The sequence below is a fragment of the Sorex araneus genome, chromosome 3 (genome assembly GCF_027595985.1).
Source record: "Sorex araneus isolate mSorAra2 chromosome 3, mSorAra2.pri, whole genome shotgun sequence".
Classification (NCBI taxonomy): Eukaryota; Metazoa; Chordata; class Mammalia; order Eulipotyphla; family Soricidae; genus Sorex; species Sorex araneus.
The window spans coordinates 39,203,006-39,220,436 of NC_073304.1; the positions used below are offsets into that span (position 1 = coordinate 39,203,006).

A 17,431-nucleotide genomic window follows, 5' to 3' on the forward strand; every position below is an offset into this window, starting at 1 on the left:
CAGGTACCTTCATGCGTGAGGCTTGTCCGAACGTGTGGAGAGGGGCCTTGAGCATGGCTGTGGCTATGTTCCGGATGTCTTCGGCCGCCGGGAGCTCTACTCAGGGTGGGGAGGGAAGCTGGAGCCCATCCCCTCCGAGGGGCCCCAGGGAAGACAGCCAGGCGCGCGGGCAAGAGACTCTCTGCCATCATCTATATACCATAGGCAAATCAAATACTTGAACTATAAAATTTTCTGGAACTCTTAGGACCGCTGACTGACTACTTGGTTTTAACTACTTTTGTTTAAAAGTAGTTGATAATCTGTGTGCATGACTCCAGAATTCTAACACTTTGGTTCAAATCCCAACTCCATTACTTTGAATTGGCAAATTACTTAACCACTATATGCCTCATCGGTTTTTTCATCTAAATGGGATAAATAATAAGATTGTTTTAAGGATTAGATAATAAACAAAGCCAAAAGCAAAGTGAGTGCACACAGATAAAGCTCAGAGTCCTTAGCTAGTCTGCATTAGAGTTGTAAAATGTTAAAACATCTGAATTCATGTAAGACTTGTTGGTCCTGAGAGATAGTACAGTGGGCAAGGCGCTTGCCTTACACAAAGCTGACCCAGGTTTGATCCTGAGCATACCTCACAGTCCACTAAGCACCACCAGGAGTGATTACTGAATGCAAAGAAATAACCCCTGAGCATCACTGGGTATGGCCCCCCAACAAACAGAAACAAAGAGCATGAAGATTTGTTATAGCCTTTTCTCTCTGAAAGAATAAATTACTGGAAAAATATGGGGAACAATCAATTTATATTTCTATTACTTACTGAACTTATGGACTGAATCAATAGCACAGCGGGTAGGGCGTTTGCCTTGCACGAGGCCGAACCAGGTTTGATTCCTTTGTCCCTCTTGGAGAGCCTGGCAAGCTGCCAAGAGTATCCCACGAGCACAGCAGAGCCTGGCAAGCTACCCGTGACAAATTCGATATGCCAAAAACAGTAACAACAAGTCTCACAATGGAGACGTTACTGGTGCCCACTCGAGCAAACTGATGAACAACAGAACGACAGTGCTACAGTGCTACAGTACTACTGAACTTATAACTTATATTATTCCATTCCCTTTAACAATAACTTTTAAATCTGGCCTATTGAACAAAAAAATGGCAATAATGGTGAAATATTTATAAAAAATACAAAAGTTTCAGAACATATTTGCCAAATCATGTGTAACAATAAAACACAAGCATTTCCATGATAATAAGGGTGGCCTCAAAATAAGTTCTGAAATCCTTTGAAATTTTAATTGGCTCATTCCATTAAAATATACCATTCTATCCTGGAATAGGTTATAATTTATTCACTGTGAACAAGTAGTAGTATTTCTGTTTCAAAGACTGAATAACTTAACTTTAGCAGCTGAACACACAAAATCTTAACCATAAGTCCAGTGTTTTCACTATTCTCGGAAAAGTTACACAGATTTACTTAAAATGCTAACTATGAGAAATAGGATGCAGACTGGTAGAATACAGAAAGATCAGACTTAGATTATTTTTTTAAAGGATGTGTTCTAAATCCTGAATTTTCACAAACTTACATGTCTGATCTTTGCCTACTTAGTTATTTAGTGCTTTAGCTTTCTCAAAGATGACTAGGAATACGTCTTTAATCAAGGTGGAGCTGTTACATATAACCAACCACACATACTGTTATACAACGATTCGCCATGGAGATCTGATAGGAAAATCCTTAGTTTCCTTGTGAAACAATATGCTATGTCCATTGGTCTATAGTTCATACAAGGTTGAAATGCTACAAATATCCATTCTATTCACATTTAAATTCCTTATACAAAATATTGGCCATACTTAAAGCCTTGGAAGCTTTACAAAAACTACCTCAGAGTCTATAATTTACACATAGGGAAATCTTATTTAAAATGAATCCATTCCCGTTTCCAAGGTTTCTACATAAAATGAGCTCATATTTGCTATTAAAGGTGCCATTTAAATTTTAAATTTTATTAACTCGCCTCTTTGAATCTGTCACTAAAACACTAAAGCAGGTAATACCCTGCTCTGGTTTAGGTAAGTGGCACACAGCTGGGAACTGTAGCACCTTGATGAAGGTGTGTCTCCACCACTCAAAACAGGCACCAAGTCCACTTTAATACCGAGAGTGACATTACCATAGGTTTTTACTTGCTACAATCTGCAGATAGAGGTTGTACTAGTATTAAGACATTTGGAGGGGGAAAAATGGAGCATTTTATGAGAAGCAATAACAGACTTGGCTATTAGCACTAAATGTCGTATTCAAAATGGCATTTTAAAATGTATTCAAGTAAAACACTATGCTAAGAAAAAACACCAAACTACCCCACAAATCTTAATATAATGTCTAGCTTTATTCTTTTTTTTAAGATTTTACAAATCTGTCAGCCTAAATACTAAGTGACTTAATGTGATTTATTCATATCTTCCACATGAGGCTTAGAGCTTTAGTCCTTTTCAGAGAAAGTAAAAAATAAGTTTTTCCACAAATAGTTGTCCACTATAATATTCAGCTTACTTCTGAATTTTTCCTTATAAATATTTTAACACAGCTGCTTGTAGTAGCATTGTTGTACAGCTGCATATGGCTATAATTTTACAAGTCGGCTTTACTTTTGCTGGTTCGGCTCCAAGGTCCAAATCTCATAAAGGAGACATAAAGGTTAACTGGGCTGCCAGAAAAGCCCACTGAACGCATCCTGCAGAGCTCTGCGACAAGCAAGAGAGGACGTATAGCCTCCAGCAAGGTCCTGGGGAGAGGCGGCTCTCACGTGGTTTAAATACCTAAAACAAAACAGAAAGTGTAGTAGCATTGACATAGAAAGTACATATAATTTAGTTTTATTTTTAAAAACACTGTTTTAATTCAAAATTTAAAGGGGGATTCTGAAATTGAAATGTCCATACTTTACAAAAGAAAATATGCCAGGGGGGCTGGAGTGATAGCACAGCGGGTAGGGCGTTTGCCTTGCACGCGGCCGACCCGGGTTCGATTCCCAGCATCCCATATGGTCCCCTGAGCACCGCCAGGGGTAATTCCTGAGTGCAGAGCCAGGAGTGACCCTTGTGCATCGCCAGGTGTGACCCAAAAAGCAAAAAAAAAAAAAAAAAAAAAAAAAAAAAAAAAAAAAAAAAATATGCCAAATGTACACAGATTGCTAAATTATTGCCAAAGTATAAAACAAATTATATCAAGAGCCAAATACAGTTTTCTGAAAAAGGTTTCAAAAATAGTACTATTAACATGTTCACCATTCCAAATTCCAGAAGTCAGTCTGTGTTCTGCTGACTGTTGTTTGGGTGCCTAACTGCTCTTTTTCCTGGCATAAAAATCTTTTAATAAATGGATATACAATACTGTAACACTACTTATAACTCATTGACACACATGTTGAATATTTTACAAAAATGTTTTGAATGTACTAACTTCAAATTACTTCAAGACTGCAAAAATAAATTGTCTTCTTCCCTGGAGGAAAGGAAACTTAGAAAATTACAAGTCCAAGAAATCTCTGAAATGAAGTCTTAATTCAAAAGAATATGCAATGGGAACCATTTTCCTTTGGCCATACATATGATTTAGTAATTAAAATTTTCTACCTTGACAAAGGTAGACACACAGGTCTAAAAATCAAGCAATCCTAGTTAAAGAGAGTAGCAACATGTTAACATGACCAACACTGCAGGAAAACAAATATTTCCAGTCTTGCTTTAATGTCCAGTTGAAGAAAACACTTTGTTTCTTTGAAACTCAGGAAGTCAAGGAGTTTTACCCACTTTAGAATTACGGTACAGCAAATGAATAAATCAGGTAGCAGAACATTTTAATAACTTGGAAACTTTCTACTTATTCATTCAAACTTCCTGTGTGTCAAAGTCATGATGCATGAGCAACTTATTATTTCTAACATAATAACAAGTCTGTTTTTCATTAGTTTCCATGTTTAATAAGCTTATGTGATTTAAAATAATATATATATATATACATGGCTATATGAGAAACCAAATAGAAAGTGGTCAAAGTAAGATACACATAAGCTCCTGGAATAAACTATAATTTATTCACCTTGCCACAAATCTAGGTGTTAAAGCAATCCTTTGCTTCTATGCCAAATATGCAAGGGGACTGTGGAAGGAAATATCTATTTATTTAGCAATTATCTCCAAGCACTTGTGATATTATATAAGTGAAAAATATTTGAATATGCATTCCCCAAATGCATATTATGTACATTTTAATTAAAAATTTAGTATTTTCTCCATACATCCCATCTTGTCTATCCTGATGGGATGCATACCATTTTGAAGGCTACCCACATTGAAGATACTAAGGGGTTAAGAACAGGGTTTCACTAAAACTCTCACACAGCCGTAAGTGTATCTGCTTTTTAATCTCCAAAGACACTTTAACAAATCAACTTTAAGACTCTGATGCATGAGAATGCAGGGTTAAGCTACCTCAGAATATATAAAAATCAAACAAAAACGGCATAAAATCAATTTCACTGGGAACTGAGAAACTCACACAACTCATTAGTAAGATTCTGACAAGCAACTTGGAAATGAACTGTTTCGTTCCTAATACAAGCATCTAGCAAGTTTTCATCCCTACACTGGATAATTTATTACTTTTTTCCTTTTCTCAGACCCTAGTAAAACAGCCTTAGATCTAGTGGCAGTACTCTCATGGCAACATTTAAGCAGCAAAACCATGTCTGTAAAGTTTAAGGAGCCAACTGTTGTAAATGAGAATTGTTTCTCAGAGTTGTAATACAAGCCACTGTGCAACTAGTTGTTTTGATTCATCATATTTTAGTACAACTTACTTCTGGGAAAGTTGAGTCATACCAACTCTGGCTTGGCAAAAAAACGCATAAACTTGCAGTATACATTCAGATTTTTATATGTTATACTGAGAAACGTGAAACAGCTGCATTGCTGTTAGGAAAACATAGGACCACCAGTAAAATATCCAAAACAGTTGCATCTTCTAATTTATGACTACGCACTGTTTCCATAAAGAGTACATAAAACAGTTCACTTTTTTTAAAACAGGTAAATGTAATAAACAGTCATACTTATTGATGTCATAAGTGTGTGAAAAAGTTTATTTTAAATGATTAATTAGTGTTTGAAATAGCATTTCTTGAACAGTCCTAACTCAGAGCAATGAGAAAATATTTCAAATTTGAGTTGTTAATGCTAAGCTGTAGATTCTCACTACCGAAATCAGGTCAATTGCATTTCTCTACATAGTATTGAAGAAAATGCATTAACCTTCTAACAATTATTTTCATTAATTTTTAAGACTCTTTAAAGAGATCTTATTTACAACTGCTTTTTTGACCTCTGGTTGTACAAAAAAGTTACTGATAAAATGTTCAACCTATATTCAACATGGCAACCTACAATAAGTCCAATTTTTAAAAAAGCCATTAAGATGAAATTTACATACAAAGGTGTGCAACTGCAATCTCAATTTTATAAACCTATAGCATTGTATATCATTGATAAAACAGTAAAATTATACTAAAACAATTTTTAAACAGCACAAGCTCTTGTTATCTAGAGGAACTTCTAATTTCTACATAGTTTAACTTAATGTTCTTAAACCCTTAAACTACTGTGGCACACCAAAGTATTTTACAGAACAGGCCAGGCTGAAACCACACAGTAAGAACTTAGTGATCTGTCTAATTTTTCACATCAATCCACATCTGTGTTGTTTGAATTTTTTATGACCAGGACAACTGTATCACTGGATAGGATTCCTCAAATTTTGGCCAGAGATCAATATAACTTCATGTGTACCTTTACACAATAGAGTAAGAAGTTTTGGCCAGATATTTCCAAATGTCAAGCTCAACTATATTTTGGAAACTGAAGATAATTGCTCACTTTAGTCAATCTCAGGACAGTATTTCTGGTTTTCAAGGGTTTATTCAAATACCTATTAATCTTATAAGAAGAAATCAGAAAAGAAATAAGAGGGTTTGCTTATTTTGATACCTATACCTTATTTCTGCTGAAAGCAGACAAAATTAAGATATTAAAATCCTACCTTTGATTATTTTCTTAATAAAGCTCTTACAAAAGTATATTTTCAAAAGCATGTCTAAATAATTCTTGTACAAAAACATCACATGCCCTAATTTATACTTTGTCTAAAAGCTCCTTCCTTGCCATAATCCATCAAAATTTTCTATGAAGGAAGGAGAAAAGAAATCTGAGAATAAGGAAGAATTAAATATTTTAAAACTTTGATTAAATTTTGTCTCTGAACTCTGATTTTCTACACAGTCATTTTCTTTTTTTACATTTAGAAGCTTTTTCTTTTATGTTTAGAAAGTGGTCTAATTTACACTAGATTCTCCCCCCCCTCCTAGCCCCTCCCGCCCCCCCCCACCCCCATTTAACACAAGCAAGTTCCTCTTTATACTATTTCCCTTCCTTTAAAAGTCCTATTTGACATCTGGCTGAAGTCTCCTACTCAGCCCATTTCTGTACTATGAAACAATGCTTTTTCAGTTCTTTGCTTGGGGCAGAGGGCAAGGGGATGTCACTCAAGACCAAGAGGCAGAACTCTTTCCCCTCCAGTTATAACCTGCTTGTGATAAACCTTGAATCATTTTGGCTCCAGATAATCAAAGCCACTGAAAAGTTAAATTGAAATGAAATTATGAAGTTCGTATTAGTTTCCTTCACTTCGAATTACCATACTATATACAGGGAGTTTAAAAAATGTTTTAAAAATTAAAAAAAAATTTTTTTAAACTCTGACCCTGAATAACTCCAAAGAGCCATAAATATGGACTCTTTCAAACTACAAAACTTAGTCTAGAGACTAAGACTTCCTTTTTACAGCATGGTCACCTGCTATTTTCTTCCCATAGTGGGATTAAAGCCTCAGCCTCATACATGGAAGGGCATGTGCTCCACAATTGAGCAGCACATTATTTAAGATTTGTGTTTAAATCATCACACATTAAACTGACCAGCTCTATACAGTTCTGCTCCCAGCCAACAAAAATCAAATTTAAATGTCATTAAGAGAGATCAGCCAGCCGATCTCTATTGTCAAGATCAAGAGTTTTTATAATAAATTTATTCTATCAACACTATAAAATATTTATGTTAACAATCTCTATCTCAATGAGATTTAAAACAATTAGAGTAGTGGTATTCTTAATTATTACTGAAAAGCGGAAACATTCTAAAACCTGAAGTCAATCCTCATGGGTACTAATCACAATGTCAGAATGAACAGTGTCTCTTTTTCTTTTCTATGTAAAAAATCTGCCTACAGAGGAGAATGAGTGATAATATAACGTAAGGTAAATGGGGAAAGCACTGTAATTTAGACTACTACCCAAATTTCTGAGGGTAATTTTGATGTAAAAACACATGGTCTCATAAACACAACCAAAAACACAGCAAACTTCCACATCCAAAATAATCTATCCCAAAATAATAGTAAAAGCACTCTTCACTTTCCCATCTAGCCAGCAAATGATAACACAGCTTGAATGAGCAAATAATTAACATGTTTACAATAGCATTGCAAGTCTGAATTAAATCACATTTCAGTATAAGGCACAGGTCAATGTGTTAAAGGTAATTTCTCTTTTTATTGTTTAGTTTTGGGGCCACACCCAGCAATGCTCTGGGCTTACTCCTAGTTCTGTGTTCAGGAATCACTCCTGGCAGTGCTTGAGTTACCTTATGCAGTGCCAAAATCAAACCCAGAATCTTAAGCCCAGTGCTAACTCTCTGATTCCTTATTTCATATTTATACTAAAACCCTTGGGATATGAATAAATAAACTGTTCGAGATCTAAAGACCCTCATAATACAAAAACTATGCTTTGGAAATTTAAAGCCATGCAATGACCTAATGTTAAGCAATTTGAATACAGACTGCTCAGATAATCTTTCTGCATTATGACTAAATGAATTGTAGCCAATTATTGCTATCAAAAGAACACACAAAGTATTTTAGGTCTTTGAGGCTTATATCTCAACTGATGGACTTTTAAGGATAGAATCCATTTACATAATATAGACAAAAAGAGGAATATTCATGAATCAGGGCTACTAGAGAAATTTGGCTATTTATAAAAGGAGATAAGAAACTGTAGCCAATAGATAAATGATTTTGATAAATCTGAACTCTACTTCTGGAATCGGAAAAGTTTTCTCTGAAAATTAATTGATTAAATATTTGGTTCATTTTTAGTGCTATTCTTTTATTTTTACATAAGATTAAGTAGGAAAGTGATATGAATGTTTTTATTGATTCTTAAAACATTATTGTACACATTCCTATAACTTTTTCAGAATAAAAATAGGATACTATGGCTCATACAAAATCTAAGAATAACAAATTGTACATAAATTTTATTTGCTTTGTTTGATTTGTGGTACCAATGATTGAACCTAGGGTCTCACATATGCAATTTAAATGGTCTACAACTGAGTCACATCCCAGATACAGATTTTATATATCACAGAGAAGAACAAGGGCCACTTGTACAGACATACAATTAAGTAACTTAGATTCTGAATTTCTTTTTTTTTTTTTTTTTTTTTGCTTTTTGGGTCACACCTGGCGATGCACAGGGGTTACTCCTGGCTCTGCACTCAGGAACCACCCCTGGCTGTGCTCAGGGGACCATATGGGATGCTGGGACCCGAACCCGGGTCGGCCGCGTGCAAGGCAAACGCCCTACCAGCTGTGCTATCTCTCCAGCCCAAGATTCTGAATTTCTTAAGGGAAGATCCTAAAAATAGTCTAGGGTCCAGGGAACAAAGAGATTGTACAAGGATTAAGATGCATGCCTTGACACTGGTACTATATGGTCCCCAGAATACTGTCAGGTGTAGCTCAAGGTACCCCCAAATACAACCAAGGTGACCTGAATAATCCAAGGCACCACAGGGCCCTTACAATGAACTGCACTTGCCCCAAAACTAATCACCAATTCTGTTTTGCTTGATGTGATTTTTTAACAACTGTGAATTCCATGCTGACAATTAGCCTTTTTAAAAATACAAGTTTTATTACATTTTTATACAGTCAGAATGAGTAACTTTTCCCAAGAGAAGGTAAATGTGTATGCAGCTTTCCTGAAAAACAAAACAAAATAAAAAGCTGAGTGTGTACCACATGCCAGATATTAAAGCAATAAAGAATGAAATGAAGATTCCACGTTCTTATGGACCTTACAGTAACGATAACTATAAATGAAAAACTTGAGGCTTTGTGGTTGCATGTGGATAAAAAGAAAAATTAACATGAATAAGTTCAGAAAAAATAAAAACCAATACAGAAGTAAAGTACAAAATGCAGGGATGGGAAAAAAAAATAGCAACTTAGATCCATGTGAGAAAAAGTTACAGAATTAAGGAGCTTAAAAGAAAAAGACTGAGAAATAAGCACTGAAGATGTTTCAGAAAGAGGACATTTAATGGGTTAGAAATATAATACATCCATTAAGGCACATTCCTTGCATGAGCTGACCCCGAGTTCAATCCTCAGCACTGGTTTTGGTCACCCAGATCTGTCAGGAGTGATCCCTGACCACTGAGTCAGGAGAAAGCTCTGAGCACTGTGGGGTTTTGCCTCAAAACAAGGAAACACACACACACACACACACACACACACACACACACACACACACACACACACACGAAAAAAAAAAGAAGAAAATTAGACCACAAAATGCAGAGTAAAAGCAGCAAAGATGGCATGGCCCATAACAGAGAAACTGTTCACAAACATCAACTAGTAACAAAAATACCAATAATACCAAGGCAAATAAAAACTGAAGTCTGAGTTCAACAATCTAAAATGAGGGGAGTGGGAGAAGAAAAAAAAAATAAATGTATGTATGTTTTTTCTAAGGATTTTATCGTTGGTGTTGTTTTCAGAAGGAAGTGGTATATCGACTTTGGACTTTCAAAAATAAAGTTTGTTAGTTCTGTGTAACAGAATAATAGTTTTATTATATTACTCTTACAATTTCTGTAAGAATGAAGAACTTAAAAATCTCTAGATGCTACCTCCTCTGACGTCAAGTAAAATCACTTCTTCATCTGGATTCTCATTGAATTTTATCTGTACCTTTCCTCTATTTGGAAGTGTACATATTTCCCAGTATTTTAACTTTCTAATAGAAGATAATGATCTACTTGCTAAACAATCATCTTTTTTATCACATCGATATCCGAAGCAAGTACCGAACTAAAAAGGATATTTCATTACAATATCAATCTAAAAAAAAAAAGTCATGACAACATGATTAAATAAAAGTACAGGAAATACGAAGAATCAACACCACAAGTTAAAAAGCTGTGGATGAAGATGACAGTGGAGTGAATAGCAGATCAGCTGTCAGCTGTACATCAGTAACTGAGAAGAATGAAAAGTCTTTCTGGAAATCAGAAAACGGCTTACCAGTGACAGAGAAGGCCAAGAAGAGATGTTTTAAAGGGCTGGAGCATGGGGGTGACATGCCACCAGCAGGTCACTTTTACAGGGCAAATGCATCAGCAGCCTGATGGTGCTTTCAGGCTTTCTGATACCCCCAATTGCCACTGTGCCTCTGGATGAACCCCAACAACTCAGGACCAAGTTTCCCAAGAAATGAAGACAGCCAAAAGTTACACATGTGAGAGTCACAACCACAAACCACTTCTGGCTCAGCTATCCAAGCTCATTTATCAGCTTCCAGAGACCCATAAATAAATCTCAAAAGAGATCAAAAGTAGCAGTTAATCTTGAACCCAGGAAAGGCTGAACAAGGGTAATTCGAAGTGGGAAGGTGGGCAGGTCTGCCTGGTGTCTGCCCCAGCAGCCACTTGCTTCCACAATCCAAAATCGCCACTATGCCCCTGGCTGAACTCCACTGTCTCAGGATGAATCTCACTGAGATGTAATCCACTGAAAATTCAGGTATACAGGTTTTGTGACTGAAATCTGCAGGTATTCTCAGAGTCGGGATGGGCTACATCCCCCTACTTCCCTACTCCTGGAAGTACCAGCAGTCACCCCTCATGCACCAACTCCAGCACCACTATGTAAGTTCTTCTATCAGCACTGCTCCAGAGACCCATAAAGCTCAAAAGAGATCCAAAGTCATAGTTAATCTCGGACCCATGCAGGCTGAACAGATCATGGTAAACAGGAGGAGGGTGAGTCAGTCTGGTGTCCACCAAGCAGAGTCTCTGGCAGTCGCTGGCTTCCACAATCCAAAATCGCCACCATGCCTCCAGCCAGACTGCACCTTTTTAGGAAGGACTTCACAGAGATATAATCTGCTACAAATTCGGTTATGCAGGTTTTGTGATTGAAATTTCCAGGTTTTATCAGAGCCAGGATGGGCTACCTTCCCCCCACTTCCGTGTAATTCTGGAAACCTCAGCAGTCACATCCAAACCCCAAAACTGCCACCCAGTTCAAAAAGCTACTTTAGCCTTACCTTCCTGATAAAGATACTGAACGCCCTGAGAAAACACAATGACCTCTTAGTACTTATATTGCAAACGATAATGCATAAAAGGAGAGGGAGAAAGAAGAAACAGTCTGCCATACAGGCAGGCTGCAGGAAGAACAGGAGGGATGGTGGGAGGAAAACAGGACAGTGGTGGTGTGAAATACATACTGATAAACGGATGGTTGTTGGATCACTGTAGGACTAAAACCCAATCATGAACAGCTTTGTAATGGTCTAGCTCACAGATACTCAATTAAAAAAATAATTTTTTTTTTTAAAAAGTGGGGCTGGAGTACATGCTTTGCATGCTGGAACACCAAGTTTGATCCTAACATCACAGGGTCCCAGAGTACCCGAGCTGAGAAAGACCGGAAGACAAAACAGAAGGAACAGCAACAAAGCAAAACTACAGCTGGTAGGAGATAGTACAGAAGGTAGGGTGCTTGCCTTGTATGTGACAAACCTGAGTTTAATTCCCAGCCTATTGTCCTCCAACACCACCAGGAGCAATGCATGAGCACAAAGCCAGGAATAAACTCTGAGCACAGCCAGGTGTGCCCCAAAAACAAATTAAGAAAGACTATATAATCTATGTCCAACATACATTACATAGTCTTTAGCACAGCGGATAGGGCGTTTGCCTTGCACACGGCCACCCAGGTTCGATTCCGCTGTCCCTCTTGGAGAGCCTGGCAAGCTACTGAGAGTATCCCGCCCACACGGCAGAGCCTGGCAAACTACCTGTGGAGTATTCGATATGTCAAAAACAGTAACAAGTCTCACGATGGAGCCGTTACTGGTGCCCACTTGAGCAAATTGATGAACAACAGGACGACAATGCTACACTATGTAATGTATGATTATATTAACATACTATAAGTAATACACATATACTATGTCATTATAAGAGGGATAATACATGTATTAAATGACTATTAAAATGTTTGTATTTTCTTTCTTTTTTGGAGTGTATGTGGGGGGAGAGCGGAGCGGGGGGGGGGGGGGGGGACGGGGCACACCCACACACATACACTGAAATGTGACAAATCTCCAGGTTTTCTCATGGTCTAGGTAAGCCACAGTGCTCAGGGCTTACTCCTGGTTCTGTGCTCAGGTCTCACTCCTGGCAGGGCTCAGGGGACCACATGGGATACTGGCGACTAAACCCTGGTTGGTTGTGTTCAAGGCAAATACTTTACCCACTGTACTATCACTCTGGCCCTCAATTATTTGTATTATCTTAAGTGGATATGCTTGAAAACTATTTTTGAGATTTTAATTCATGGTCTCATAAGCTGTATTCATGAAATTAATCAGTTTTACCCTCAAAGATACATACTTCAATGGAATATAGCAATGAATGCAAAGAAAAACAAGAAATTCAAACAGAGCTGGATACACCCAGAGGTAGATATTTTGTAAGATATTTATTTTTCCATTCAAAGCACCCTCTCAAAGATCTATTTCATACACTGAAAGCTGACTTATGTCAATAACAGATAAATCTCTAAAGCAAACAATAACAGGCAAAGACAAAGTCAAGTGGGTAAAATTACTTATGCTTTTTCCTAATTATTGAAAATTTTATTTTCCAGCAAGTAAAAACAGATTTGTAAAGTATCTACTCAAGGGACCAGTGACAATAAGCAGTAAAATCTGAAAAAGCTCCAAGAATTTTATTTTAATGCAGAACGATTTTCAGTTTTTTAGGAGAATTTTGAATCCTTACAATCACAAGAAGAAGGGGAAAAAAAGAAGCACTCTCTTCCAAAAGTAAAACCACAGCATCACTTTAGGGGGGAAAAAACGTCTATGCCCATTATCATAAGTAATGTGCTAATGCAATCAATTTTACCAAAAATGAATCTTTCTGGAATACTTTAACAGACTAGTCGGTTGGTTAAATAATATCATTTGAACCAAAAAATTTATATATGAAGAAAATATTTTCCTTCTATTTAAAAAAAATGTAGCATTATTTTTAGTATTCTGTTATGCGTCCAAACTACATTTTTTGGCAATGTGTTATGATTCTTCACATGCTGATATAATACTTTAAATAAAAACACATTCTAATCAATTACATATGACTTGTTTTTAAAATTGTAACGTTCTTACAAAATTTTACAGAACCTGCATTATAAGTTTAAAGAGTACGACTTTATTTTGTAAAAAACTAAATTTCTTATTCATTATTTTAAAAGGTAAAAAAAAAGTCCTAGTATTTTTTTGACTTTCTACCTTTCTGGGGAAAAATTATTTCCACCTGTCATTCCAAAATTAACATAAACGAGTCAGTTTTCTTCTCTCCAAGTCACACTTTGGTGAACTAGCCAATCTATGAACTAAAAGAAAAAAGAAGCAAAATCCAAACTAGGATTATTCTTGATACACTGTTCCTAATTGATCTACTATATATGCAAAATTAATATTTTACAAAATGAAATAATTTAACTTAAATAGTAGAAATTAAATATTAAATTCATAAGATGGAGAGAGACACAAACAAATCTCGGAACTGAGATTCGTTTCCCTGCAGAGAAGCCTCAGACTTTGCAATAGGTCACTTTCACCAGGTCACTCCAGATGTGGAGAGAGAGAGAGAGAGAGAGAGAGAGAGAGAGAGAGAGAGAGAGAGAGAGAGAGAGCCTGCCTTAGAGGGAGGTTGGAGGGTGGATGATGGCAGGAGGGATACGAGAGATACTGGTGGTGGGAAATGCACACTGGTGGGAAAAAAATGGGTGGTAGGGGAGAGATAAACAAATAACTTACATGTAAAAGAATGGAAAACATTATCAAGACTGCAGAAATCTTAATGTAGTTGTTTATATACGAAGTAAGAAAAACTATGAGTCCAACAGATAAAGCGACAAACCACATGCAATGGCAGAAAATCTGAGAGAATATATTTCTGAGAGTCCAATTAAAGAGGTCTAATATGCCCTGAATATTTTTAAAAATATAATGAGGATCTCAGAACACGTCAGTGATTGAATGCAGTCTGCTGGGAGGTTTATATATTCTACATAAAAAATTTGCTGAAACCAGAGACATAGTGCAGGGTTTAAGGCATTTGCTTTCTCTGTTGGGAGGTTTATATATTCTACATAAAAAAATTGCTGAAACCAGAGAGATAATGCAGGGTTTAAGGCACTTGCTTTCTCTCTATCTTGGTTCAATTCCCAAATCACATATGGTCCCCATAGCACTGCCAGCAGTGACCCCTAAACACAGAGCCACCAGCAGTGATTGGACTCTGAGCACCACATGTTATGGCCCTTAAAATATATAAATAAATAATAGATTGGAGAAAGAGAGTGAAAAGGAAGCAAAACGAATGATTATGAACACTGCTAAGGGCTAAGACTCTTAAGGATCTTTACTGTTTTAATTACATGCAAGTTTAAGGCATAGAAGATTAGCTGTTAGGAAGTTTCGCTACAACAGAATGAACAGTAGAAAATAGATATAGGATTGGGACTTAATATATAAACTTTGTAACGTTTTAACTGTTTTTTCCAGAGTCCCTGGGTTGCAAGCAAATACCGTTAAGGAAATCATGAAGGCAGTTTGGGGATGAGGGCCAAGCTAAACCCGTCACTCTCACAGAGTAATTTTGCTTTCATTTGTTTTATATTTGGAGGTGTTAGTATTTTTTTTAGTTTTATATTATAGCTTATATATTTTATATTATATTATAAGCTATGTTAATATAGCTTTAGGGGCTGGAGTGACAGCATAGCGTAGGGCGTTTGCCTTGCAGGTTCGATTCCCAGCATCCCATTTCGTCCCCCAAGTACCGCCAGGAGTAATTCCTGAGTGCATGAGCCAGGATTAACCCCTGAACATTGCCGGGTATGATCCAGAAAAGCAACAAATAAATAAATAAAAAATAAAATAAAAACTATTATAGGTTTAGAACCAAGCAGAATTGGTGTTAACGTATCACCATTTCCTTCCCTTCCTGGAACAGGAAAGTTCCAGGGCTGCTCAAAGTTCTTTCTTACAAATGATCAGGAACAATATACAAGAAGTGCTTAAGACACGATACTAGCACATAACAGCTACTTAATAAATGGAAATAAGATTTTTTAAAAAATCAAGAAAAGAGCTTGCACACTAAAAACTTTAGCAGAGAAAGAAGAATTAATCAAAAAGATTTAGAAAGGAAAATCAAAGAAAGAAAGAAAAGTAAAAGCAACATCACAAAACACAGGAAAAAGACACAGTTTGAGCAATATGACAGATTCAGCAGAGGGATAAAATAAGTTCTACAAGCTACCCAACAAATTTGTCACTGAGAAGTCAAAGATGATTTAACATAACTAGTCTCTCAGATTACAGGAGAGCTGAAGAATGAATGAGACTAAAGGAAGTGGAGATAGCAAGTGTAAAGCTTCTTTCAATAATCTATTGCTAAATCTGGGAGAAAGGATAATAGTTAGAACATTCGGGACTGACTAAGTGAGTATGTTCTTTCAGGATGGAAATGTAAATACGTTCAAGAATGAAACTGTGCCAGAGAGACAGTACAGCAGGTAGAGAGCTTGTCTTGCTCTGCCCGAACTGGATTTGCTTTGTTTTGTTCTGTTTTTGTCTTTTTTTTGATCACACCAGACTATGCTCAGGAGTTTACTCCTGGCTCCAAACTCAGGAATTACTCCTGGTGGTGCTTGGGAACCTATAGGGGATGCCAGGGATCGAACTGGGTTTGGCCTTGTGCAAAGCAAACACCCAACCCACTGTACTATTGCTCCGGCCTCCCGAACTGGGTTTGATCCCTGCTAGTGCATAGGGTTCGCTGAGGTCCATCAGGACTAATATCTGAGTGCTGAGACAGGAGTAATGCCTGAGCACTGACTAGTATGACCCAAACCTTCCCCACCACCTCCCTGAACACCTGCCAAAAAAAAAAAAAAGGATAAAGTTACAGTTCCAATGGCAAAGAACAGATCTAAGAGTGGTATGAAGACCTACTTGAAGAAGTATTGAACATAGTGGCAGGATTAATCTTGTACACAGGATAGACCCATTTCTCTGCCTTTATAAATTAATAGTAGTTAACAATAGGTACAAATATAGACAAGTTAAAGTCAGGGTGAGCTTTTTGAGGGAAGAAATTTGTACCAAAACTTTCCATTTTTTGAAAGGTTAGCTGCTGAATATGAAAAAGAGAAACTGAGAGTGGTGATCTATAAAACCCACTTCAGGAAATAAGAAGTTAACTATGGATACATGCTGAGTGGCACCAACCTGTTCAATTGTGTGACTTTCTCTAGCTGTAAACAATAGGATTAATTTGCAATAGTTTGTCCAGTTTTTAAAAAAATTCCAATTACTCTTTACATAAAAATGGTATACTCTGTTCACAATATGATTAAAAGCACTACTATTAGTTTAGTGATCCTGTTCATGAAGAATACGGCATTGCTTGAAAAGAAACTTCAGGATACGTCCAAATTCTTGCTTTGAGGTTGGTTATAGAGAATAACCAAAGATGTATTTGGTCTCCTGTATAGGTCAAATTATTATAAGGTGTTCCTTAAAAGAAATCCACTTGTATTCTGATTTATTACAAATAGAAACAAGGAATATACACATTGCTAGAATTCTCTTGTGAAAAAATTGTCTTGATGTTTTTACTGGCAAAGGACACTGGGCAGAGGCCAAATTACCTGACTCCTGTCTTATATTCATGACACATTATAGATTCAAGAGAAAGGTGGGGAGAAAGAGAGAGGGGAGAGGAGAGCTAGACCAACAGACAGAGACAAAGACAGAGAGATCAGCACAAGCACAGTTGCCCAAATCTCAAGAAAAGATTTCTGAACACAATAGATGAAAATATCCTCATTTCTAAAGTTTACCTTAAACAAGAAAGC

General features: G+C 36.7%; 1 protein-coding gene across 1 annotated transcript in view; it reads right to left on the bottom strand.

Annotated features, from left to right (window-relative positions):
• Positions 1-2,387: 2,387 nt before the first annotated feature.
• Positions 2,388-17,431, bottom strand: part of MNAT1 (MNAT1 component of CDK activating kinase) — a 199,286-nt gene continuing 184,242 nt past the window's right edge. The window contains exon 8 of the mRNA XM_004612381.3: positions 2,388-2,838. Within this exon, the coding sequence (XP_004612438.1) occupies positions 2,718-2,838 (121 nt within the window). The 3' untranslated portion in view covers positions 2,388-2,717. The remainder of the gene's footprint in view (positions 2,839-17,431) is intronic.